We start from the raw sequence: 22,756 nt of genomic DNA on the forward strand, positions 1-22,756 counted from the left end.
TAGCAGTAAGGCATTCCCTGGGAAAGATCCCACCCTCTGACTCCTCCACTGCAACCAAGCTTCACAATTGTCGGCACTGTGTACCAGTATTAAATTATTGGTTTAAAACTTAGTATGCATACAATATAGTATTTTGTCCAGAGGAAAAATCAATTCCCTGGAACCTAACCCCCTCATTTACATTAATTGTTATGGGGAAATTGGATTTGCCTAACACCATTTTGCTTAAAGTCACATTTTTTTTTTAGGAACATAACTACAACATTGAGTTAGGAGTTACTGTATATCATTGCCTCTTGTTTAGATCTTCAATTTCCTACTAACACAGGACTTGAAATGGTATGTGAGTGGAAGCCTATTATTAGGGCCCTACCAAATTTGTGACCTATTCTGGTAATTTTCACAGCCATATGATTTGAAAATTGGTAAATTTACCATTTTCAGATGTTTAAATCTGAAATTTCAGGGTATTGTAACCATGAGGGTCCTGACCCAAAAAGGAGCTGTGGAGGGAGGGGATGTTACAGGATTACCACCCTCACTTCTGTGCTGATCCCCCTGAGAACAGCTGCATCTACTAGGATCCTGGAGGTGGATCTGATATCCCCATGCTGCTAGGAGCACCTAGTCTGGGCCTCCTATCTGCTAGTCCTGGCCAGGCTAGGGAGGGACAGGACTTGCTCTTTCCCCTGCATAGCTGCTCTTGGGGAGAGGGATCAGACCCACCTCCAGCTGGGGCACTCCTAGCAGCACTGAGGAGATCAGATTTCATAAGGAGGGGCTTATTTCATGGTCTGTGACACATTTTTCATGGCTATGAAATTGGTAGGAGTGAGGCCCTATCACACATCTCAAATCAACACTCCAAAAATTAATGGATAATAAGCTCTGGGTCATTCCTATGTTGATCAATCTAGAAGCAAAATTTAATTAGGGTGAAATTCGGGGCCTGTCTGTACTGAAATCCCAGGTACATCTACTTAAACTGCAATCATGACAGTTAGCTCAGGTCCCAGACCAGTGAAGCTGCACCACCATACAGGTTCCTTATGTGAAAGTGCCGGTATTTCTTGTCTACAAACTGCAGGTTATTTAGGGTATGCAGTGGGAGAAGAGCCTCATGGGCTGGATGCTCTGGAGCAGTGTGTCTGGGGGTCTCAGGACCCTTGGGGATAAGCCTTGCTACAGAGAAGCCCATCGCTGCAGATCCTCTCAAAGCAGCCCAGTTAGCTCAACTTAGATCATTCTGATGCTGAAATTTACCAAATGACCATATATATCTTCCTACATATGAATCTAGACAGGGATATCCAGGAGTCATAAAATACCTGGAAGTGATTTTAATCAGCTGCTGCAAAAAATCTGCCCAGCTCTTGGGAAAGAGTTCACAGACCTGATGACAGAATATTGCTAAAAGACTAAGAAAAAAGGAAAGAACACCAGAACTAGCAAGTTGTGTTCCCAACCCCACTCCTCATTCCCTTTGCTTTTTGTTGCTTCTCATTCTTCATCTTTCATTTGTATGTTGCCAGAACAGCCTTTGATCCTGCACTAGGACACCCATAAACGTGACAACTGTTTTTAAAAAGATAATAGAACCAAGAGCCTCTTCTCTCTCTCTCTCTCGTGCTCTCTCTCTCTCTCTCTCTCACACACACACACACACTCATTCTCTTTCTCACTCTCTCTTTCTCTCTCCATCCTGGCCAGAGAGGCTACCAACCCACTGACAAGACAGCAGGGATGAAATCCTGTCCCTGTTGAAGTCAATGGGACTTTTGCCACTGATGTTGCTCCAAGTTTCAGCAGCAAACACTCATAATTAAGCTCCCAGTACTATCTGTCACTACCTCCCCTAATGTGACCACAGTAGCACCAGTCTTTTCATGGTTTCTGTCTCCACCCTCACAGACATCAGTACCTGTCATCTTTCTGGATGCACTAGGACTCCAGTCACCATTTGCAACAGCCAAAGGATTTGTCCATTCCCCCTCCCCACCTCCAAAAAACCAATTTGGTTCAACCTAAACTGTAAATTCCAAAAAAATTGGTGAACCAAAAATCCTCCCCCCCCACCCCCCGCAGTGCCCCAGCTGCTAGGTAAAGAGAGATTCTCTCTCTCTCTGGTCCACTGGTTAGTCAAGTATTTTCTGTAAAGTGGAACAGCTTCAACAGGAGGTACTGAGAGAGACCTACCCCAGACTATGCTATAACCTAGAGGTTAGGGCACTTTCCTGCAATGGAAGAGACCCATGTACAAATCCCTGCTCCATATCAGGCAGAGCAGGGAACTGAAGTTGGATCTCCTACATCTCAGGTGAGGGCTCTAATCACTGGCCTAAAAGCTCCAACTTGGATATTTCCTGCTGCTGTTGCTTCCACCTCCCTCCTTGCCTTCACTGCTTTGTGAATGGCAACTCACTTCCTCACAAAACTTTATTTTGGTCAGAACTATTCAGTGAAATCATGGCAAATACCATGAGTTTTAGGTTGACCAAAAGTGCATTTTTGACAAATAAATTATTTGTCCTAAAAATTTCACTCTGCTCTGACCTCTCCACCTTGCCTAGCATACCTCCTACCTCAGTCTTTATCATCTGAGTTTTAAGGAACCCAAACAATCCTTGAATAATGAGCAACCACCCCCACTTCTCCTGTGACACACCAGCTGAAGACGAATCAGGACTGCCAGGGGCTATGGAGGACATTAGTAGGAGCTAGGAGTTGCAGATGGAATAGATTGGAGAGAATTCTTGAATGAATTGGAGAGATTGGAGAATTCTTAAGAGATGCGGGTATTGAGGGTCACATGTGGTAATGGCAGAGCAGTCCTCTTCACTGCAGCTAGGTGGGGGAAAAGTGGACAAAAAGTTGAAGTCAGTCTCCACTCCCCATCTTCGTTTGAGCACTGTACTCATGGCGGGGAGAATATAAGATATCAGTGAAGCCAGGTTTGTGAGCAATCAGAACTTAATCAGTTTAGAAGGAAGTAGGTCAGGAAGCATCACCACAGCAGTAATCAAGCTTCCTAAATCTACACAAACTGACAGGTCTCTTTACGGCTGAACCCTCTCTAATTGGGGAAAGCTGATTCTTCTTTTTCAACTTCATCTCACTATTGAAAAAGCTCAATTTTATTTAGAAGCTACCTTTGGGACTAACATCCTTTACTGAACAACTTCCCTTGTGTACTCTGCCAGCTGTAAGAATTTTAGTTTATGCTCAAAGAAATAAAAGGGAAATGATTGGTGTCTTTGCATTGCCTCTCCTGATTGGATGTTGTTGAGTATCGCATGTTCAGGGCATCTTTAAAAGGAAGCTACTGCACTTATGTAGCTCATAATAGTTTCAGGTCTTCTAGTGAGAATAATTTCTTCTTTGGCTAGTAATAGTATCAACTACAGTCTATATCATGTGTGAGTTATTTTTAGGAACCTGGAAACTCATTTCTAGTGAAAACTTTGACAGCTATATGGAAGAACTGGGTAAGGAATATACTATAATTCAAGTAGAAAATCTCTCTCCTCATAGATGATTCTGAGAATGTATTTAATTCCATTTATTTACTCAACTTAGTTTTCTACTTATGGTAGCTTCACTTTAGATTGCTGATAATTATTTGGATTTGGGATAACAGAATATAGTTCCTTGCTTTTCTTTATATTTTACAAATATTTCTTTCTAGCTAATGATTCAGGTGCTGATGTTCTCTCCCTTTCCCTAATAAGGGGAAGATACTGTTTGGATCTGCCTGGGGCTGTTACCTACTGATAATGCCTTCTTGACTATCAGTGTTTTGAATGAGTTGCTTGTGGAACCTGTGGGTTAATGCTCACTAATACTCAATAAAAGTTATGAGGGCCCTAATGTAACTATGTGAATAACTGATACCCAGGTATGTTGCCCTAAATAGTCATCCCTGATGACTTAGAAAGTTTGAGGGTAAGAATTTAAATTCAATAGCTGGGGTTTGGCTCTAGCAGTGACCAGCACACTTTAATCTAGTGACTGGGTCAATTTCCAAACTGACCATAACAATGGCAGTTTTTTACCACACAGGTTTCCCCTCTTTCTGTATTTCTTCTAATCTCCGTGATCATCTTTGTACTCCAGTTAGATCCCATTCAGGTGTTAGTGAGAGCTCACTGGAACTTGCTAAAGAGGTCTGTGGATGTACTAGAAGCTATGTCTCCCTTCTAGATGTGCATGTAAAATCCAAATTGTTAACTCTTTTTTGCTTTTCTTTTCAAGGGGTGGGTTTTGCTACTAGGAAACTTGGCAGCCTGGCCAAGCCCAGTGTGGTCATCAGCATCAATGGGGATATAATAACCATCAAGACAGAGAGCACCTTTAAAAACACAGAGATCTCCTTCAAACTGGGGGAAGAGTTTGAGGAAACCACAGCAGACAACAGGAAAACCATGGTGAGGGCTAATCCTTCTGGATGTCCTGCAAAGGACACCTGGGTTTGTGCCCTTTCTTGCCTCATGATTTATTTTTATCTTGATACGGTTTTCTTCCTTTTCCCCAATCCCCATAAGTATGAGGGATCCCATGGCTGGCTCTTTTGGCTGACTCTAGGGCAATCATGTGCCCACTGTGAACCCACAAACTAAATCCCACCCCTCTTCTAAGGCATTGCAACATCTAAGTCTCTGAGGAGCCAGGTCTAATGTCTAGGCAAGCAGAAAATTCCTGGGATTCGCAGAACCTGAGTTAAGTACCCGGGCTCCCTATACAATGCATGAGCAGAGACAGGCACCTCAGAATGGGGTCCACAGAAACTGGCATGCTAGGCAGTGAACTCCTAAGCTAGTCAATGGGAGGAGATGATGATCGAGAGGAGTGTGTTGTAAAGTCACTCCCTCTCACCGAATTGGGTGCCTATGTCTGGGTCAGGGAGGTGCTTATCTCCTGCTTGCAGCCCACAGCTGGAACCCCTCTCCCAAAGTCAGGGAGCTCTAGGTGCCTAAGCCATCTATTGCCAGAATGGTTTTGGGGGTGGGGGAGGAAGTGACAGCCTTCTGTAGCCCAGGAGTTATGGATGTGGGAGATTTCAGTTTAAATCCCCTCCCCACCTGGCCTGAGAAGAAGGGCTTTGTACAGGTGTCTCCCACCACTCAGGTGAGTGCCCCAAGTACTTAAGGCAAACAGAGTGAGTCTCATTTGGTCCAATTAATATTTGTTTGAAGTGGAATAGCTGTAACAAGACAGAGTGTCCCATCAGAATATCCCAGAGTCCATTTGCTTCTCTTCTCTTGGCAGAGCACTGTAACCTTGGATGATGGCTCTCTGACTCAGGTGCAGAAGTGGGATGGCAAACAGACCACAATAAAGAGAGCGCTGGTGGATGGGAAGATGGTTGTGGTTGGTTCAATTTTTTTCTTTAACCCCCTCATCTGAGCACTAAATGCTTTTGAAATAGAGAAGCACAGACTAAATGATGCTCATCACATGATGGTGAACAAGTAAGAAATATAAAATATACAATGTAGGGAAGTTTCACTTGAAATTAAAACTGGTGGAGAAGCCCTAAAGAGACCAAAAATCAAGGTCTATATCAGGGTTCTGGAACAATTTGTGTAGTGCAGGTGCTGAGACCATTGAACCAAACTGTAACCCCAAATATAATGGAAACCACTTAAAGCCAGGGGATGCAGTAGTACCCCTACTTCCAGCACCTATGGACTGTCATAGTATTAGCTGCTAAGTTGGGGGAAGGCAAACTTTTTTTTTTTTGGGCCTGAGGGCTGCATTGGGTTTCCAAAATTTGTATGGGGGGCCGGCTAGGGGCCTCCCCAAACAGTCAGGCGTGGCCCAACCCCTGCCCCCATCCGACCCCCTCCTGCTTCTCACCCCCTGATGGCCTCCTGGGACTCCAGTCTCATCCAAACACCCCTCCCCATTCCCTGTCCCCTGACAGCCCCCAAACCCCTGCCTCTGACTGGCCCCCCGCCACCTCATCCAACCCCGGTCTCATTCCTGGCTGCCTTTATGGAGCCCCTGGCCCTGACTGCTGCCTCCCCCCAGGGACTCACCCCCATTCAACTCCCCTGTTTGCTGACCACCACCCCAAATTCCCCTGCCCTCTATCCAACCTCTCCCCTGCTTCCTTTCCGCACTGCCTGGAGCACCAATGGCTTGCAGCACTATAGCCACACTGCCTGGCTGGAGCCAGCCATGCCACAGCACAGAGACCGGTCAGGCACTGGTTCTGCAGCTGCACTGCCCCAGGAGCTCGCAGCCCCACTGTCCAGAGCATTGTGCTGACAGCAGAGCAAGCTGAGGCTGTGGGGGGAGGGGAACAGCGGGGGAGGGGTTGGGGGGGCTAGCCTCCCACATCAGGGGCTGGGCAGGAGGATCCTGTAGTTTGCCCACCTCTGTGCTAAGTGATGAACAGAAAGATAGGGGAAGATGAGAGCCCTGCCATTCAATTGCACTAGGCAGAGAAGTAGAGTATACTTAGGGATCAGCTAGCACTAAAGAGGTCTTAGAGGCAAGAAATGTCTGGTTTCTTTTTCTGATGACATGAATATCATAGTGATGGGCACTAAATAAACACCTTTGACTCTGAGAAATGACAAACATCCTTGCCCTACTTAGACTCATAAAATTCTGGTGTGATATTTCAGAAGTTTCAATCAATTTTATTTCCCCCCTCTAGGAATGCACCATGAACAATGTCACCTGCACTAGAGTCTATGAGAGGGCCTGAGGCATTCCCATCTCCATACCGGGTCAGAACTTGCTGCTCAGAATCAGTTCAAGGACTGTAGCTGCACTACTCTGTCTGCTTGTGCAAGCCTCTTGCTTCACCTTGAGAAACAAAAGCATTCAAAGCAGTTCTGTAACTAACTTGAGCTATTGGTGACTATGGCTACTAAATAAATCACTTTCAAACACATGGTGGAATCATCTACTCTTAGCTGACTCCCTGCCAGCCTAAAATAGCACTGAAATACAAACACCATTATCCAGCAGTAGTAGATTTAGGTTTGGTGTAGGGGTGGCTTTTTAGCTCTGTAGGGGGGATTCTTTATTGTATATAAAGACCAGAAACCCATCACAGTTATTGCTAGTGATGGCAGAGAGGTGGGGAATAAACAGCCCCAGGCTCACTTCCAGTTTGTTTTATGTTCCTAAACTCATGCTGCAGGGTTTTAGCTAGCTGGCTGCCTGCAGGACTCCAAGGGGATTTTTTCTCCGACCCCCACAACTCCCCCAAAGTATTCTGGAGAGGGTTTTGTTTTAATTTGCTTCCTCTGAAACCTCAGGGATGGCCAGGGGACACTGGGGATGGGATGCTTGATGGGGAGGGCCAGGGCTCTGAGGAAGCACTGATGAGCAGCCTCTCTGCTTGGCTGGCTGGTTCTTGCTCACATTCACAAGGTCTAGCTGATAACTGTGAGGTTAGAATGGCACAGACCTGGGGGGCTGGCAGGAGAAGGTTGCCTTCCTCTGCAGCAGGTCACTTGCCAGGATTATTTGGGTATATCTCACTTAATCATTTTCCTGGGTTAGGCATTGGTGTGCCTCTGTCCCTCCTGTTCTCTGCCTGTGGCACATAAATCTAGTCTCCCCAGGGCTGTAAACCAGACCAAACTATTCAGTTTTTGGGTTAAGTATGCAGGTGCTGAGTGGTGCTCTGTGATAGAGCAGAGCTCAGACCAGATGATCTGGTGGATCCTATAGCCTTAAACCCTGTGATTCTAGTAATGGCAGATAATATTACAATGACTGACACTGCTGTTCTAGCTAAAGCAATAACACTTGCTTCTTCAGCAACTGTCCCCTTTATCAAAGAGCTATCTGATGGCAGTTGTCAAATAGATCATTTCCCCAAACTACAAGTGGGGAAGCTCCTCCAAGTTAAGTTCCATAGTACCTGAGCTGTGGGATCAGACATCTGTTTTACTCTAAACAGTATCTAGCCACAGAAGTTTAATAGTGTAATCATGCAAATAGTCCAGCACAGTTACACCTGTAAGGTGCTAACTGGAAAGCAAGTATAACTCTGCTGCAATAAGCAAATACATTTTGAAGAACTTGGAGAGGAAGGTGATTAGGAACAGTTAACATAGATTCACAAGGGCAAGTTATGCCTGACCAACCTGATTGCCTTCTGTGGATATGGGGAAAGTGGTGGACATGACATATCTTTTGATACGGTCTCCTACCATATTCTGGCCAGCAAGTTAAAGAAGTATGGATTGGATGAATGGACTATACAGTGGATAGAAAGCTGGCTAGATCATCGGGCTCAACAGATAGTGATCAACAGCTTGATTTTTCTAGTTGGCAGCTGGTATCAAGCAGAGTGCCCCAGGGGTCAGGCCTGGGGCCAGTTTTGTTCATTAATGATCTGGGTGGTGATATGGATTGTACCCTCATCAAGTTTGTAGATGATGCTAAGCTTGGGGGAGAGGTAGATATGCTGGATGGTAGAGAGAGGGCCCAGAGGGACCTAGACAAACTGAAGGATTGGGCCAAAAGAAATCTGATGAGGTTCAACAAGGACAAGTGCAGAGTCCTGCACTTAGGATAGAAGAATCCCATGCACTGCTGCAGGCTGGAGACCTACAGGTTAAGGAGCAGTTCTGTAGAAAAGGACATGGGGATTACAGTGGACAAGAAGTTGTATATGAGTCAACAGTGTGCCCTTGTTGCCAAGAAGGCTAATGGCATATTCATAGACTTAAGGTCAGAAGGGACCATTATCATCATCTTGTCTGACCTCCTGCACAGTGCAGGCCACAGAATTTCACCCACCCACTCCTGTAACAAACCCCTAACCTATGTCTGAGTAATTGAAGTCCTCAAATAGTGGTTTAAAGACCTCAAGGTGCAGAGAATCCTCCAACAAGTGACCTGTGCCCCATGCTGCAGAGGAAGGTGAACAACCTCCAGGGCCTCTGCCAATCTTCCCTGGAGGAAAATTCCTTCCTGACCCCAAATATGGCAATCAGTTAAACCCTGAGCATGTGGACAAGACTCACCAGCCAGCACCCAGGAAAGAATTCTCTGTAGTAACTCAGATCCTACCCCACCCAACATCCCATCACAGACCACTGGGCCTATTTACCTGCTAATAATCAAAGATCAATTAATTGCCAGGCTTTCCCATCATACCATCCCCTCCATAAACTTATCAAGCTTGGTCTTGAAGCCAGATATGTCTTTCACCCCCCACTACTCCCCTTGGAAGACTGTTCCAGAACTTCACTCCTCTAATGGTTAGAAACCTTTGTCTAATTTCAAGTCTAAACTTCCTAGTGTCCAGTTTATATCCATTTGTTCTTGTGTCCACATTGGTACTAAGCTTAAATAATTCCTCTCCCTCCCTGATATTTATCCCTCTGATATATTTATAAAGAGCAATCATATCTCCCCTCAGCCTTCTTTTGTTTAGGCTAAACAAGCCAAGTTCTTTCAGTTTCCTTTCATAAGACAGGTTTTCCATTCCTCAGATCATCCTAGTAGCCCTTCTCTGTACCTGTTCCAGTTTGAATTCATCCTCCTTGTATATGGAAGACCAGAACTGAACACAGTATTCCAGATGAACTCTCAGCAGTGCCTTGTATAATGGTACTAACACCTCCTTATCTTTACTGGAAATACCTCGCCTAATGCATCCTAAAACTGCATTAGCTTTTTTAATGGCCATATCGCATTGGCGGCTCATAGTCATCCTGTGATCAACCAATACTCCAAGGTCCTTCTCCTCCTCTGTTACTTTCAACTGGTGTGTCCCCAATTTATAAGCAAATAACAAAATTCTTGTTATTAATCCCTAAATGGATGACCTTGCACTTTTCACTATTACATTTCATCCTATTACTATTACTCCAGTTTACAAGGTCATCCAGATCTTCCTATATGATATCCTGGTCCTTCTCTGTGTTAGCAGTACCTCCCAGCTTTGTGTCATCCACAAACTTTATTAGCACATTCCCATTTTTTGTGCCAAGGTCAGTAATAAAAAAATTAAATAAGATTGGTCCCAAAACCTATTCCTGAGGAACTCCACTAGTAACCTCCTTCCAGCCTGACAGTTCACCTTTCAGTATGACCCGTTGTGGTCTCCCCTTTAACAAGTTCCTTATCCACCTTTCAATTTTCATATTGATCCCCATCTTTTCCAATGTAACTGATAATTCCCCATGTGGAAGCATATCAAATGCCTGACTGAAATCAAGATAAATTAGATCCACTGCTTTTCCTTTGCCTAAAAAATCTGTTACCTTCTCAAAGAAGGAGATCAGGTTGGTTTGGCACGATCTACCTTTTTAAAACCATGTTGTACTTTGTCCCAATTACCTTTGACCTCAATGTCCTTAACTAATTTCTCCTTCAAAAATTTTTCCAAGACCTTGCATACTGCAGATGTTAAAATAACAGTTGCTCAGATCACTTTTTTTCCCTTTCTTAAAAATAGGAACTATGTTAGCAATTCTCCAGTCGTACGGTACAACCCCTGAGTTTACTGATTCATTCTTGTTAATGGGCTTGCAATTTCATGTGCCAGTTCCTTTAATATTCTTGGATGAAGATTATCTGGGCCCTCCGATTTCATCCCTTTAAGCTGTTCGAGTTTAGCATTTACCTCAGATGTGGTAATATCTACCTCCATATCCTCATTCCTATTTTTCATCCTACCATTATCCCTAAGCTCCTCATTAGCCTCATTAAAGACTGAGGCAAAGTATTTGTTTAGATATTGGGCCATGCCTAGATTATCCTTAACTTCCACTCCATCCGCAGTGTTTAGCAGTCCCACTTCTTCTTTCTTTGTTTTCTTCTTATTTATATGGCTATAGAACCTTTTACTATTGGTTTTAATTCCCTCTTCAAGGTCCAACTCTACATGGCTTTTGGCCTTTCTCACTTTATCCCTACATGTTCTGACCTCAATAAGGTATCTTTCCTTGCTAATCCCTCCCATCTTCTACTCCTTGTAGGCTTTCTCCTTTTTCTTAATCACCTTTCTGAGGTGCTTGCTCATCCAGCTTGGTCTACAACTCCTGTCTATGGAGCCAAGACATGAGGAGGCTGAAGGGAAAAACTCAGACTTGCAGATGGAAGCAGAACCAGAGAATTCTGAGGGGAGACTGCTGGATGAGGAAAGTGGACGGTGGAAGCATGTAACTAAGAGAACCAGGCAGAGGAAAAGACGGGTCAGTGAAGGAGAAATAGAACTCAGGAACAGGTTTGCAGAGTTGGAAAATGAAGACCGGGCACAGCAGGTGGTCGCTGAAGGTGAGAGGGCAAGGAAGAAGAGAAGAGCAGCTAGTCCTATAGGAAGAGGTGAAGAGTCAATGGAGATAACACCAAATATGAGTCCCAAGAGGATACAGGATGGGTTGCGGAGGATTGCAAGGGACAATAGAAATCGAGAGGACTTGAAGCCAGAGGGAACAGGGGATAGACTGGATAATCGCACTGTCACCAGGGAAAGGCAGGTCTACGTGATTGGGGACTCTCTACTGAGAAGAATAGACAGGCCTGTAACTAGAGCTGATCCGGAGAACAGAAGGGTCTGCTGGGTGCTAAGATATGGGATGTGGACCTGAGGCTGAAAAGGATCCTAACAGGAGCAGGAAAGAATCCGCTGATGTCTTTCATGTGGGAACGAATGATACGGCTAGATTCTCACTGGAACGTATCAAGGGAGACTATGCCAGACTGAGGAAGATGCTTAAGGAAATAGAGGTTCAGGTGATCTTCAGTGGGATTCTGCCTGTTTCTAGAGAAGGGCAACAAAGGTGTGACAAGATTATGGCGATCAACATTCCAAAGCCCTCCTTATAGCGTATTAGGCTGCATTAGTAGGAGCATTGCCAGCAGATCGAGGAAAGTGTATTCCCCTCCTTTTGGCAATGGTGAGGCCACAGATGGAATATTGTGTCCAGTTTTGGGGCCCCCCCCACTACAAAAAGGATGTGGACAAATTGAAAAGAGTCCAGTGGAGGGCAACAGAAATGATAAGGGAACTGGGGCACATTACTTCTGAGGAGAGGCTGAGGGAACAGGGCTTATTTAGTCTGCAGAAGAGAAGGGTGAGAGGGGATTTGATAGCAACCTTCAACTACCTGAAGGGGGGTTCCAAAGAGGATGGAGCTAGGCTGTTCCCAATGGTGGCAGATGACAGAACAAGGAGCAATGGTCTCAAGTTGCAGTGGGGGATGTCTCGGCTGGATATTAGGAACAACTTTTTCACTAGGAGGGTGGTGAAGCACTGGAATGTTACCTAGGTAGGTGATAGAATCTCCTTCCTTAGAGCTTGTTAAGGCCCAGCTTGACAAAGCCCTGGCTAGGATGATTTAGTTGGGGTTGTTCCTGCTTTGAGCAGGGGGTTGCACTAGATGACCTCCTGAGGTCTCTTCCAACCCTAATCTTCTATGATTCTATGTAAAAATTCCAACAGTTTGCAGCTCAGCTTAGATCAAACCAAAACTGAACTAGAGCAGCAAGATCCCCTAAAGCTAACAAAATCAGTTTCCAAAATGCTGTAGAAAGAGAAATGTACATTGACTAATTCCATACCTCCCATTCTTTGAATACTGGCATTTATATCTGAATCAGATGTGATTCTTTCTCTTGTTCTTACATCTTGAGTTACTCAATACCCTGAAAAGGTCAAGGGACTGTAAGATTCTTAGCTATCACACTTCAACTAAATGTAAAATACTTGGATCATAGGAGAAGTTTGTTTAGGGGTGTTTCTTGGTGTTCATTCCCCCACCCCTTACCAGCAGAGCATTCCACTATGGTAATAGGATAACTTGTAGGCTATGACTTACTTTCCTAGCTGTCTTATAAAAGAGTGGCCAGAAGTAAATTTCCTGAGGTAATGCAGAACACAAACTCTAGGCTTCAGTTCCCTGCTTCTCCAATTTCCTTTGTTCCCTTTATAGTCCACCGCTTGGATTCTACTTCCACCCTTACACATTAATGCTTTATTTTGTTTTAAAAAAATACGCACTCATCTAGTAGCTGTTTGATAGCAAGTGGCCTCCCTCGCCTTTTCCTCTTATGATTTTTCTGCCTTTTGTACAAGGCAGGAAAGGTGCTTCCAACACCAAAAGCAACCAATAGTGTGTTATCTCAGCTCACCCTGATGCTGGATTTTACCAGGAGATGACACAGCAAGAATCTCCTCATATGTGAATCTGTAGAGGAGTGGCCATGAGACATACAACACCTAGATGTGATTTGAAAAATTGTCCATCTGCAACTGCAAAGATCACTCAATTTCTTGGGAAAGTGATCACAAAACTGGTGATAGAATATATTTTAAAAGAAAAAAGATTTAGAGATAAGGAAAGAAAGCACAGATCTAGCAAGATGTGTGCCAAATCCCACTGCTTACTCCTTTTACTTTTTGCAGCATCTCATCTGCTATTCCTCATGTGTATATTGCGGGAAAGCCATCAATCCTGCACTAAGACACCCATAAAAATGAAAACTGTTTTTAAAATATAGTAGAATCAAACATCTTCATGCCCACTAACTCCTTCCACCAGGGCCAGAAATACAGGCAGCTCGTTGACACCAAGCATGAAATCCTAGCCTCATTGAAGTCAATGGGAGTTTTGCCAGTGATGTTGCTCCAGATCTCAGAAGTAAACACCATAATTCAGCCCCAAGTACTATCTGCCTCCTCCATAGAGCCTTTTGGGGGCCTAACTCTGAAGTCACTAGCTCCCTTAATATGGCTGCAAGAGCAGTAGCATCTTTATGGTCCCTGTCTCCAGTCCCAAAGATATGAATACCTGTGTTCTTTTTGGGCACCCTGGGACCTCAGTCTCCATTTGAAGCAGTCAATGGGTTTGTCTGATCCCATCGCTCTGCTTTGCCTTATATGCCTCCTGCTGTAGACTTTGTCACCTGTTGGAAGGACAATGTCTACTTGACAATAAATTAAATTTGTCACAGCTATAATGTATTCCCAGGTCACCCAGCCACGTTTGTACTTTTAAAGCCACATGTCCCTAGTTTTTTAAATATCTTGCTCTCCCCTGGTGCTTTGTGAGAGATGCACACAAACAACAAATGGAACAGACTATGCATAAAGTGTTGTCCAATGAACAAAACAATCAAACAATAAACAGAGAAAATATTAGTTTAACCTCTTTCATTTATAAGAATCTTAGGAGTAATTGTCTCTGTAGTAGGTAAAATAATCTCAGACAATGTAGTTTTAAAATTAATATCTGTGGGTTTTTTTCAAATACCCATGTTCTTTTGTTATTATGTTGATACAGGAAAGACCCGCTAACACCCATTTTTCTGTTTATTGGCAGACTGTAGCCTTCTTTGTTAATTTTGGCTTTCCTTAAAACTACTACTGCTCTCATTTAGCAAAGTAGGTAATAAGTTCTTCTGTTGGGAAACTTTTTTTTGAAGCTTTGAAACATGGTGTGTTTGGACTTTAAGATGTATCGAAATGTCAGGATCCTGTTAGGATAATTCATTCAACTTTAGGGTGTTGCTACCAGTTTTGATTGGGGTTTGTGCTAAAAGAAATGGAGCCTCCAGTGTAATCTGGTCCTGGAATGAAGTCTCCAAAAATGCTTCAGTTCCCATTGGTCAGCTGCAGATGATCACATGTTCAGGTCAGCTTTATAAGGAAGCTATCTAAGGTGTTTTTTCTGTTTTCTTTTACTTCATTTCATTGAGAGTTGCTGACTTTTCCCTGTGGAGTATTACTTAACAAGCTCTACAGAATGTGTGACCTGTTTATGGGAATCTGGAAGTTTGTTTCCAGTGAAAAATTTGAAGATTATATGAAAGAACTGGGTAAGAAAAATGATACTGTGATATTTGAGGATGTCCCACTGTTCAGCTAGGAAAGCATAACTAGCTACATACTATGTCTTGGGATTTCTTTCATTGTTCTTAGGGGCTCTTGCTTATATAGTTCCTTAGTACTCAATAAGGAAAAAATGAAGCTGTATCAGAGTTTAAATTCCTTTTAAAAAAGGAAATGTTGCTTCAGTTAACTAGAAATACCTACTGTCTTCCTAGACTTTTGAGATTCTGACCTTGCATCATTTTAGGCAGGGGATTAGGATTGAAAGGGAAGAAGCTGCTGCTATGACCTTGTAGGTGTAATTTACTTGTTCAGTAGTATGTGTAGAGAAAGTCTTAATTAATCTTGGATGGCCACTTTCTGTCTTGATAATGGGGACATAAAAGGGCAGACTCAGGCTCCTAGCCTCTACCACTGTAAAGCAATGTAAACTAAAAAACTGAAGGCTAAATCTTGTTTTGATCTATGTTAGTGTACATCTGGAGGGAGTCAATGGCATTGTCTCAGATTCTCTCTTGTAACAGACCAAAATGTGGATGTTGGTATCGGAAACAGAAATATCACCAATAACTTACTATTCCTGGCACCAGAGTGAACTGCTTAGAGGAAGCAGTGGATGGGTAACAGCTGAGCTATACTTTACCCTCTTTTAGGATTCCAGTCTAAAACCTGTATAACTTTGGGGTTCACTGATTGGGTTAAAGACATCTATCCTGTGATTATTGCTTTGCTGAGAGAACTGTAGTAGCAGCAGAATGTACCTTTTAAACTGAAAATGCAAAGCCCATAAAGCTGACCTCCCTACACCAGCTCATTCTAGATTCCATGTGGGACAGGGGTTGTTGGCTGCTGATGGAACTGTGCTGTGTGTGTGTGTGTGTGTGTGTGTGTGTGTGTGTGTGTATGTATAAGTGTAAAACTTTTTCCAGGCCTGTCATCTGTATTAAATAAAAGGTCTATGTAACCTGGTTGTCAGGTGGCTAGAAACATTCAGATGAGATGAGGCACTGAGCCTCAACTCCCAACATGTCTTGAATGTACCACACAGAGAGGATAGACTCTTCAAAGAAATGTCTTGGTTCCTGATGGTGAACATAAGTGTCTTGTGCCTCTGCAGGTGTGGGTTTAGCCACCAGGACACTGGGTAGCCTTGCCAAACCCACTGTGATCATCAGCATGGATGGTGATGTGATAACCATCAAAACAAAGAGTACTTTCAAAAATACTGAGGTCTTCTTCAAGTTGGAGGAGGAGTTTGAGGAAACCACAGCAGATGACCGGAAAACCAAGGTGAGTACTAAAGCATTCTTCTTTCCCATTACTCCACTGGGGGAGAAAGTGCCCTACTTAAACAAAGGGTTCAGGAAATGTGAAACTTGGTTCTGGGTTAAATACCATTAAAATCTCTTAAACTCATTTTTAACCATCAATGCCTGATGTTGGATAACAAGAATGGGAGCAGTCAACTTTGCTAGCATGTGTTCTTGTATTAACATAAACAAATAGCTGAGTTGGAAACATCTGGGGGATTTCTCTAGTTCTAAACTTCAGACTGTCCCCCTCCCCCAATTCTCAGATTCTGGTCAATTACTCTCTTTGCAGAGCATTGTCACCTTGGAAGAAGGTTCATTAACTCAGGTGCAGAAGTGGGATGGTAAAGAGACCACAATAAAGAGAAAACTAGCAGATGGGAAGATGATTGTGGTGAGTGAGATCACTTGATTACTGGCTAGTGGTATTAACTAAATCTTAATGGAATTGCATCAGGGCTGATTCAAGCAAAGCCAGGGCTTTCTAAAAAGCCACTTAATTGCATTCCTTCTCACTGCCTAGACTGACTTAGTGTGGAACTATTTCCCATCTTTTTCAAATCTCTATACCAGCTCGGGTGGGAAGCAAAGCTCAGTCCCATGTGTGGAAGAATTAGCTGGTGAATGGGTGGCAGCACTGTCCACACTGCTGCTGTAACCTGAAAAAAAAAAAACCTGTTTGAATTGCATAGTCAAAAAGCACCTATGCTCCAATGGAAGTGGGTTAAAATAAACAAAATGGAAGCAAATGAGAACTACTTAAACATGACATGCTTTTTGGGATGGACAAGGCTGAGATGAAGTAGTGAGCTCCATTGTCTTATTGCAATAATGGACAAATTGTCCTTCCCTCTTCTGCATAAATTGGGGTGAGGGAGAGAGGCAAAACCCCAATATGTATCTAGGGGAATTACTTAAGTACTATTACTATAGTTCTGAGGAGGGAGAAAAGATTGGCTCTTATTTCAACAGCAGTCTGAATCTCACTGATAGTTCATGAGTTTCAATAAACTCCTTTATATTACAGGAATACACTATGAACAATATCACTTGCACTAGAGTCTATGAGAGAGCGTGAGTGAACTCCATGTCCAGAAGTGCATCTAACTTGGTCTGAGAATGAGTTCAGGTCAAGGAAACTATTACACTTCTCCTGCTTCTTAGTTTTGTTTCCTGAAGAAAAAGCCTAATGGATGCAAAATCCTAATTCCAAACAGTAATGTAAGCAGAAGTGTTAATGTGGTTTCTCAATAAAATCTTCCAAAATAATTCTCTGACCAAATGTTAATGTGTTGTAGATTACAATGGTAATATAATTCTACATATGCACGGTCACTTTTGTGCACAGCCAATCTGCACTTAAACTATAAATGATGTGGTTTATTTTCTTGGAGGTGTAACAGATATAGTAATACCACTTTATGGGTATGTCTACACTATGGGATTATTCCAATTTTACATAAACCAGTTTTGTAAAACACATTGTATAAACTCGAGTGCATGCGGCCACACTTAGCACATTAATTTGGTGGTGTCCATCCATGTACCGAGGCTAGCGGTGATTTCTGGCACATTGCACTGTGGGTAGCTATCCCATAGTTCCCGCAGTCTCCCTTGCCCACTGGAATTCTGGGTTGAGATCCCAATGCATGATGGTGCAAAAACAGTGTCGCGAGTGATTCTGGGTAAATGTCTGCGTTGCTTTCATGGAGGAAGGAATGAGTGACGACAATCATTTCATGCCCTTTTCCCCTGGATTGCCCTGGCAGATGCCATAGCATGGCAACCGTGGAGCCCATTTTGCCTTTTGTCACTGTATGTGTGCTGGATGCTGCTGGCAGAGGTGGTACTGCAGCATTCATTTGCCTTTGCAAGATAGCAGAGGTGGTTATCAGTTCTGTACCATCTGCTGTGCCATTGTAAATTGGTGATGAGATGACAGTTATCAGTCGTTCTGTACCATCTGCTGCTGTCATGGGTGCTCCTGGCTGACCTTTACTGAGGTCAGCCGGGGGCGCAAAGACAAAAATGGGAATGACTCCCCAGGTCATTCCCTCCTTATGTTATATCTAAAAATAGTCAGTCCCCCCTAGAATATGGGGTAGTGTGCTAGAGAACCAGTGTACCAGAGAGCACAGCCGCTCCATGTCAGATCCTGCAGAAATGATGAGCTGCATGCCATTCTAGGGGGTGCCCCTGCAACAACCCCACCCGTTGCTTCCCTGCTCCCCCAACCCTCCTGGGCTACCGTTGCAATGTCCCCCCCATTTGTGTGATGAAGTAATAAAGAATGCAGGAATAAGAAACACTGACTTGTTAATGAAATAAAATGAGGGGGAGGCAGCCTCCAGTTGCTATGATAGCCCAGGCAGGACATTAAACAGTGGGGGGGCGGGGGAGAGGAGCCCAGCATTCTGCTGCTATGATAGTCTAGGCAGTATAGAATCTTTTCTTTAGACATGAAAGGGTGGGGGCTGATGGAGCTCAGCCCCCGGTTGCTATGATGCAGATGATTACCAGTCATTCTGTACCATCTACTGGGAATGACCAGGAGTCATTTCTATTTTTATCCAGGCACCCCCAGCCGACCTCACCTGAGGCCAGCCAGGAGCACTCACGGGCTGCTGATGACGATTGATAGCAGTCATATTGTATTGTCTGCCACGGGGGAGAGGAGAGGATGCTGCTGTTCAGTGCCGCAGCATCCAGTAGACATATGGTGACATTGAAAAAAGTCAGAAACCATTTTTTTCTTTTTTCTTTCATGGGGGGTGGTGGTGGTGGTAAATTGACGAGCTATACCCTGAATCACTCTGGACAATGTGTTTGACCCTACAGGCATTGGGAGCTCAGCCAAGACTGCAAATGCTTTTTGGGGACTGTGGGATAGCTGGAGTCCTCAGTACCCCCTCCCTCCATGAGCGTCCATTTGATTCTTTGGCTTTCCGTTACGCTTGTCACACAGCATTGTACTGAGTCCCTGCTGTGGCCTCTGTCTGGAGATTTTTTCAAATGCTTTGGCATTTCGTCTTCTGTTCTATCAGAGCTCCGTTCCAGATTTGTCTCCCTCTACAGCAATCAGATCCAGTATCTCCCGTATGGTCCATGCTGGAGCTCTTCTTGGATTTGGGACTGCATCGCCACCTGTGCTGATCGGAGCTCCATGCTGGGCAAACAGGAAGTGAAATTCAAAATTTCCCTGGGCTTTTCCTGTCTACCTGGCCAGTGCATCCGAGTTCAGATTGCTTTCCAGAGTGGTCACAATGGTGCACTGTGGGATACCGCCTGGAGGCCAATACCATCGATTTGCGGCCACACTAACCCTAATCCGATATGGTAATACTGATTTCAGCGCTACTCCTCTCATCGAGGAGGAGTACAGAAACCGGTTTAAAGAGCCCTTTATATCAATATAAAGGGCCTCATTGTGTGGACAGGTGCAGCGTTAAATCAGTTTAACGCTGATACATTCGGTTTAAACGCGTAGTGTAGACTTGCCTACATAAAAACTCAATGCTGAAAGGACTTAGTCTGTCAACAGGAGTAGCTGGGGTGAGTTAACTTCCAAGTTTCATAAGACTCCTTGTCTGTTTATGGAGTCAATCACTTCATAGGGGATCTACTGGAAAGCTAGATAGCTCACAGAAGGGACATAATCTTATAAAAAAAACTTTGATGTTTTTATTTCTGCCTTAATTGAGGTGTGCTAGTCTTATATATTCAGAGTGTGAGGATAAGATCTCCTTTCCGAAACCTGAACCAGTATTCAGTACTGGAGCTCTAACCTAGAAGCCTTCAAGCTTTCTCCAAAGAGGACTTCCAAAAACAGCTGTTTCTTATGTTCCCAATCCTTTGCAGTGAGATCAGTGTCACTGCAAAAAAGTTTGTCAGTTTTTCGGGAAAAGTGGGAGAAGAGACTAGATTTCCACCTTCTCTCTTACTACTGGGCTCCAACTTATCCAATCCCAGAATGGTTTGGAATTTAGGTCATAAGAGAGAGGACTAGCTCTTTAGACTAAGCTGTTACAGCTGTGGTCAGTAGAGGCACTAAACTGGAGCTTCTCCACCTTTACATGAGGGCTTTAGAGTAGGTCCTTTCTCTGTGAAGGTCTCTTAATTAAAGCAAGCTTGACTCATCTCTTCAATCCTCCAGTTTTTGGTAGAGTCCACCTTCTATGCATGATGTAAGGCTTATTTCTTATCCCCAAGGCATCGATGAACTGGAACTTTCTTTAAACCAAAGAATAAAGATGGTGAGGAAGCAATTGAGTGCATGCTGTAGTAGGGAGCCAAGGGGTTATAGTATCTGGTTCCTCCCCTCGTCTTATGCTGTGTTACCCTGTAGCAGTGTAGTTAGGAAGGAAAGGCCAAAGTACAACCACGAAAGGAGTGAATAGAGTTTCATGTTTCTGAGAGCCTAGAAGCTGCTGGTTTTTGGAAATATTTGTCATTGTATCATAACTGTCCACCTTGACCTCCCACTCTGAAAAATGCTGCTCTAAACGGATCTTTAGCCTGCTGTGGGCTATAATACTTTTTGTCTAATTGGTGTTGGAGGGGGTGGTATATAGGTCAAATGATTAGATGTTTCCTTCTGGCCTTAACTCTAATTCTATGAACTTTAAGCTAGTGATCTCAACTAGTAACTAATCTCTCAGTTCTGCTTAGCCATTAACTCAGTATAACTCTGGATCATGAGAAAAGAGGGCATCTTTGAATAATTATCAAATCTCTCATTTCTGTGATTGTTATAGGGAGTGGAGGAGACTACTGTGCCCACAGACTTCAAGAGGGGGTTAGAATACATGAGGGATCTAGTATCTAATGTTTAAGCAAACCAAACCTCTTAGCTCTACTGTACTTAATAGTGAACTGTGTAAACAAGTCAAGTAGACTGAAGTGTATTTAAGGTCTGCAGTAACCTATTAAAATTCTTTCTACTTGAACTGTAGAATATTACAAAGCAATGACTGTGTGTTGCTATAAGGCTACTCGCCATTGAAAATCTTTCTTCTTAGTAGATTAAAAGACAAAATGACTTATAAGTGGAAGTCAAATTGTGTGAGGGAGATTCCCACACTTGAACCATTCTTTGTAGGTGACAAATCTGAGGAATTGCCCCAGATTGAGATGTTGGCAGAAGAGCTTTTGGAACAGATCGATACATTAATCAAAATCACCAGGACCAGATGGCATTCACACAAGTTCTAAAACTCAAATATAGGGTGACCATATGTCCAGGTTTCCCCAGACATGACCTCACTTTTGATCCTCTGTCTGGATGGATTTTGCAAATAAGAGGCAATGGCTGGGATTTTTGTGAGCAAATGTTGCAGCTCAGAAAGAGCTGTCTTCATACCTCAGTTGGTCCCTTTCTGCCAGACCTTGCCAACCCAGGCCCCAGTTCCCAGCCCTGGGGAGGGAGCCTGCAGGGAGGTGCTGGCTGATGCTGTATCTGGGGCCTGTGCCAGCCACCCTGCTGCTGTCACAGGAGTGACACTGGCTCCCACCTTGAGAGTGAGGCCCTCCAACACTCCCCAGGGTCCCTCCCAGTACACACACACCCCACCAGCACCCTCCAAAACCCTATCCCAGTATGAACACTCCTACAGTACCCCCACAAATCTCCCTGAATACCCCTCCCAGTTCACATGCACCTCTAGCACCCCAAATACCCCCTCCCAGTACACTCACCCCTCAAATATTTCCTCACAGTATATACAAACACACCCCCTTCCACCACTTCCCAAATGCTCCCCCACAACCTCCCCTTCTCTGGCAGTGTCTCTTTTTGGGAACCTGAAACATGGTAGCCTGACTTGAGTAGGGTTATGTCTGGTACCCTAATGAGAGTAGACATTACTACTCTCAACTCATCAAACCCACTGCCTTCTGGGTAGTCCAGGAGGCTGTAAGGCTAAGGGAGCAAACTATTACAGAAAAGCCCCACTGCCTTGTGGGTGAATTCAGGAGAATGTAAGACTATGAGAGTAAACTCAGACAGAAATTCTGGAGTGGAGCACCGAAGGTGGTCAGGTATGAATATTTTAGTATCTTTCTAGCAACTGCTGCAGCGGATCAGGTACCAGACATATTGTTTTTTCCTCTCCTCTGGATTTTACTGGTGATGCCGAGAAGGGGATATCCTGGTTCATGGGCAACTCAGGGCCTCCATATCATCTGCCCAGGCTTGCGCTCTGGAGAGGTACTCCAGCTTTGCCTTGGGTGTCGACATAACATGGGAGGCTGCTGTCACCAGTTCTACAAACTCAAATATGAAACTGCAGAACTACTTGCTGTGGTATGTAACCTATCACTTAAATCAGGCTCTGTACTAGATGACTGGAGGACAGCGAATGTGATGCAGATTTTTAAAAAAGGCTCCAGAGGTGATTGACAGTTACAGGCCAGTAAGCCTAACTTCAATAGTGGGTAAATTGCTTGAAACTACAGCAAAGAATAGAGTTATCAGAGCCACAGGTGAACAGGATACAAAATTACTCAAGATAGTTAAATCCAAAGCTGTCTGCAAAGAATTAAAAAGGAATCTCACAAAACTGGGTGACTGGGCAACAAAATTGCTGATGAAATTCAGTGTTGATAAATGCAAAGTAATGCACATTAGAAAACATAA

The 22,756-nt window shown here is 43.8% G+C and overlaps 2 protein-coding genes across 2 annotated transcripts; both read left to right on the forward strand.

Annotated features, from left to right (window-relative positions):
* The first annotated feature begins 3,412 nt into the window (after nt 1-3,412).
* On the forward strand, nt 3,413-6,750 carry LOC127045378 (myelin P2 protein-like). The gene is made up of 4 exons (XM_050941445.1): nt 3,413-3,485; nt 4,252-4,424; nt 5,266-5,367; nt 6,665-6,750. The coding sequence occupies exons 1-4, from the start codon at nt 3,413-3,415 to the stop codon at nt 6,713-6,715; spliced, it is 399 nt and encodes a 132-aa protein (XP_050797402.1). The 3' UTR covers nt 6,716-6,750.
* A 7,976-nt stretch (nt 6,751-14,726) lies between these two features.
* On the forward strand, nt 14,727-17,200 carry LOC127045391 (myelin P2 protein-like). Its single transcript, XM_050941478.1, has 4 exons — nt 14,727-14,799; nt 15,930-16,102; nt 16,415-16,516; nt 17,150-17,200. The coding sequence occupies exons 1-4, from the start codon at nt 14,727-14,729 to the stop codon at nt 17,198-17,200; spliced, it is 399 nt and encodes a 132-aa protein (XP_050797435.1).
* The last annotated feature ends 5,556 nt before the right edge of the window (nt 17,201-22,756 follow it).

The sequence above is a fragment of the Gopherus flavomarginatus genome, chromosome 2 (assembly GCF_025201925.1).
Source record: "Gopherus flavomarginatus isolate rGopFla2 chromosome 2, rGopFla2.mat.asm, whole genome shotgun sequence".
NCBI classification, from domain to species: Eukaryota; Metazoa; Chordata; order Testudines; family Testudinidae; genus Gopherus; species Gopherus flavomarginatus.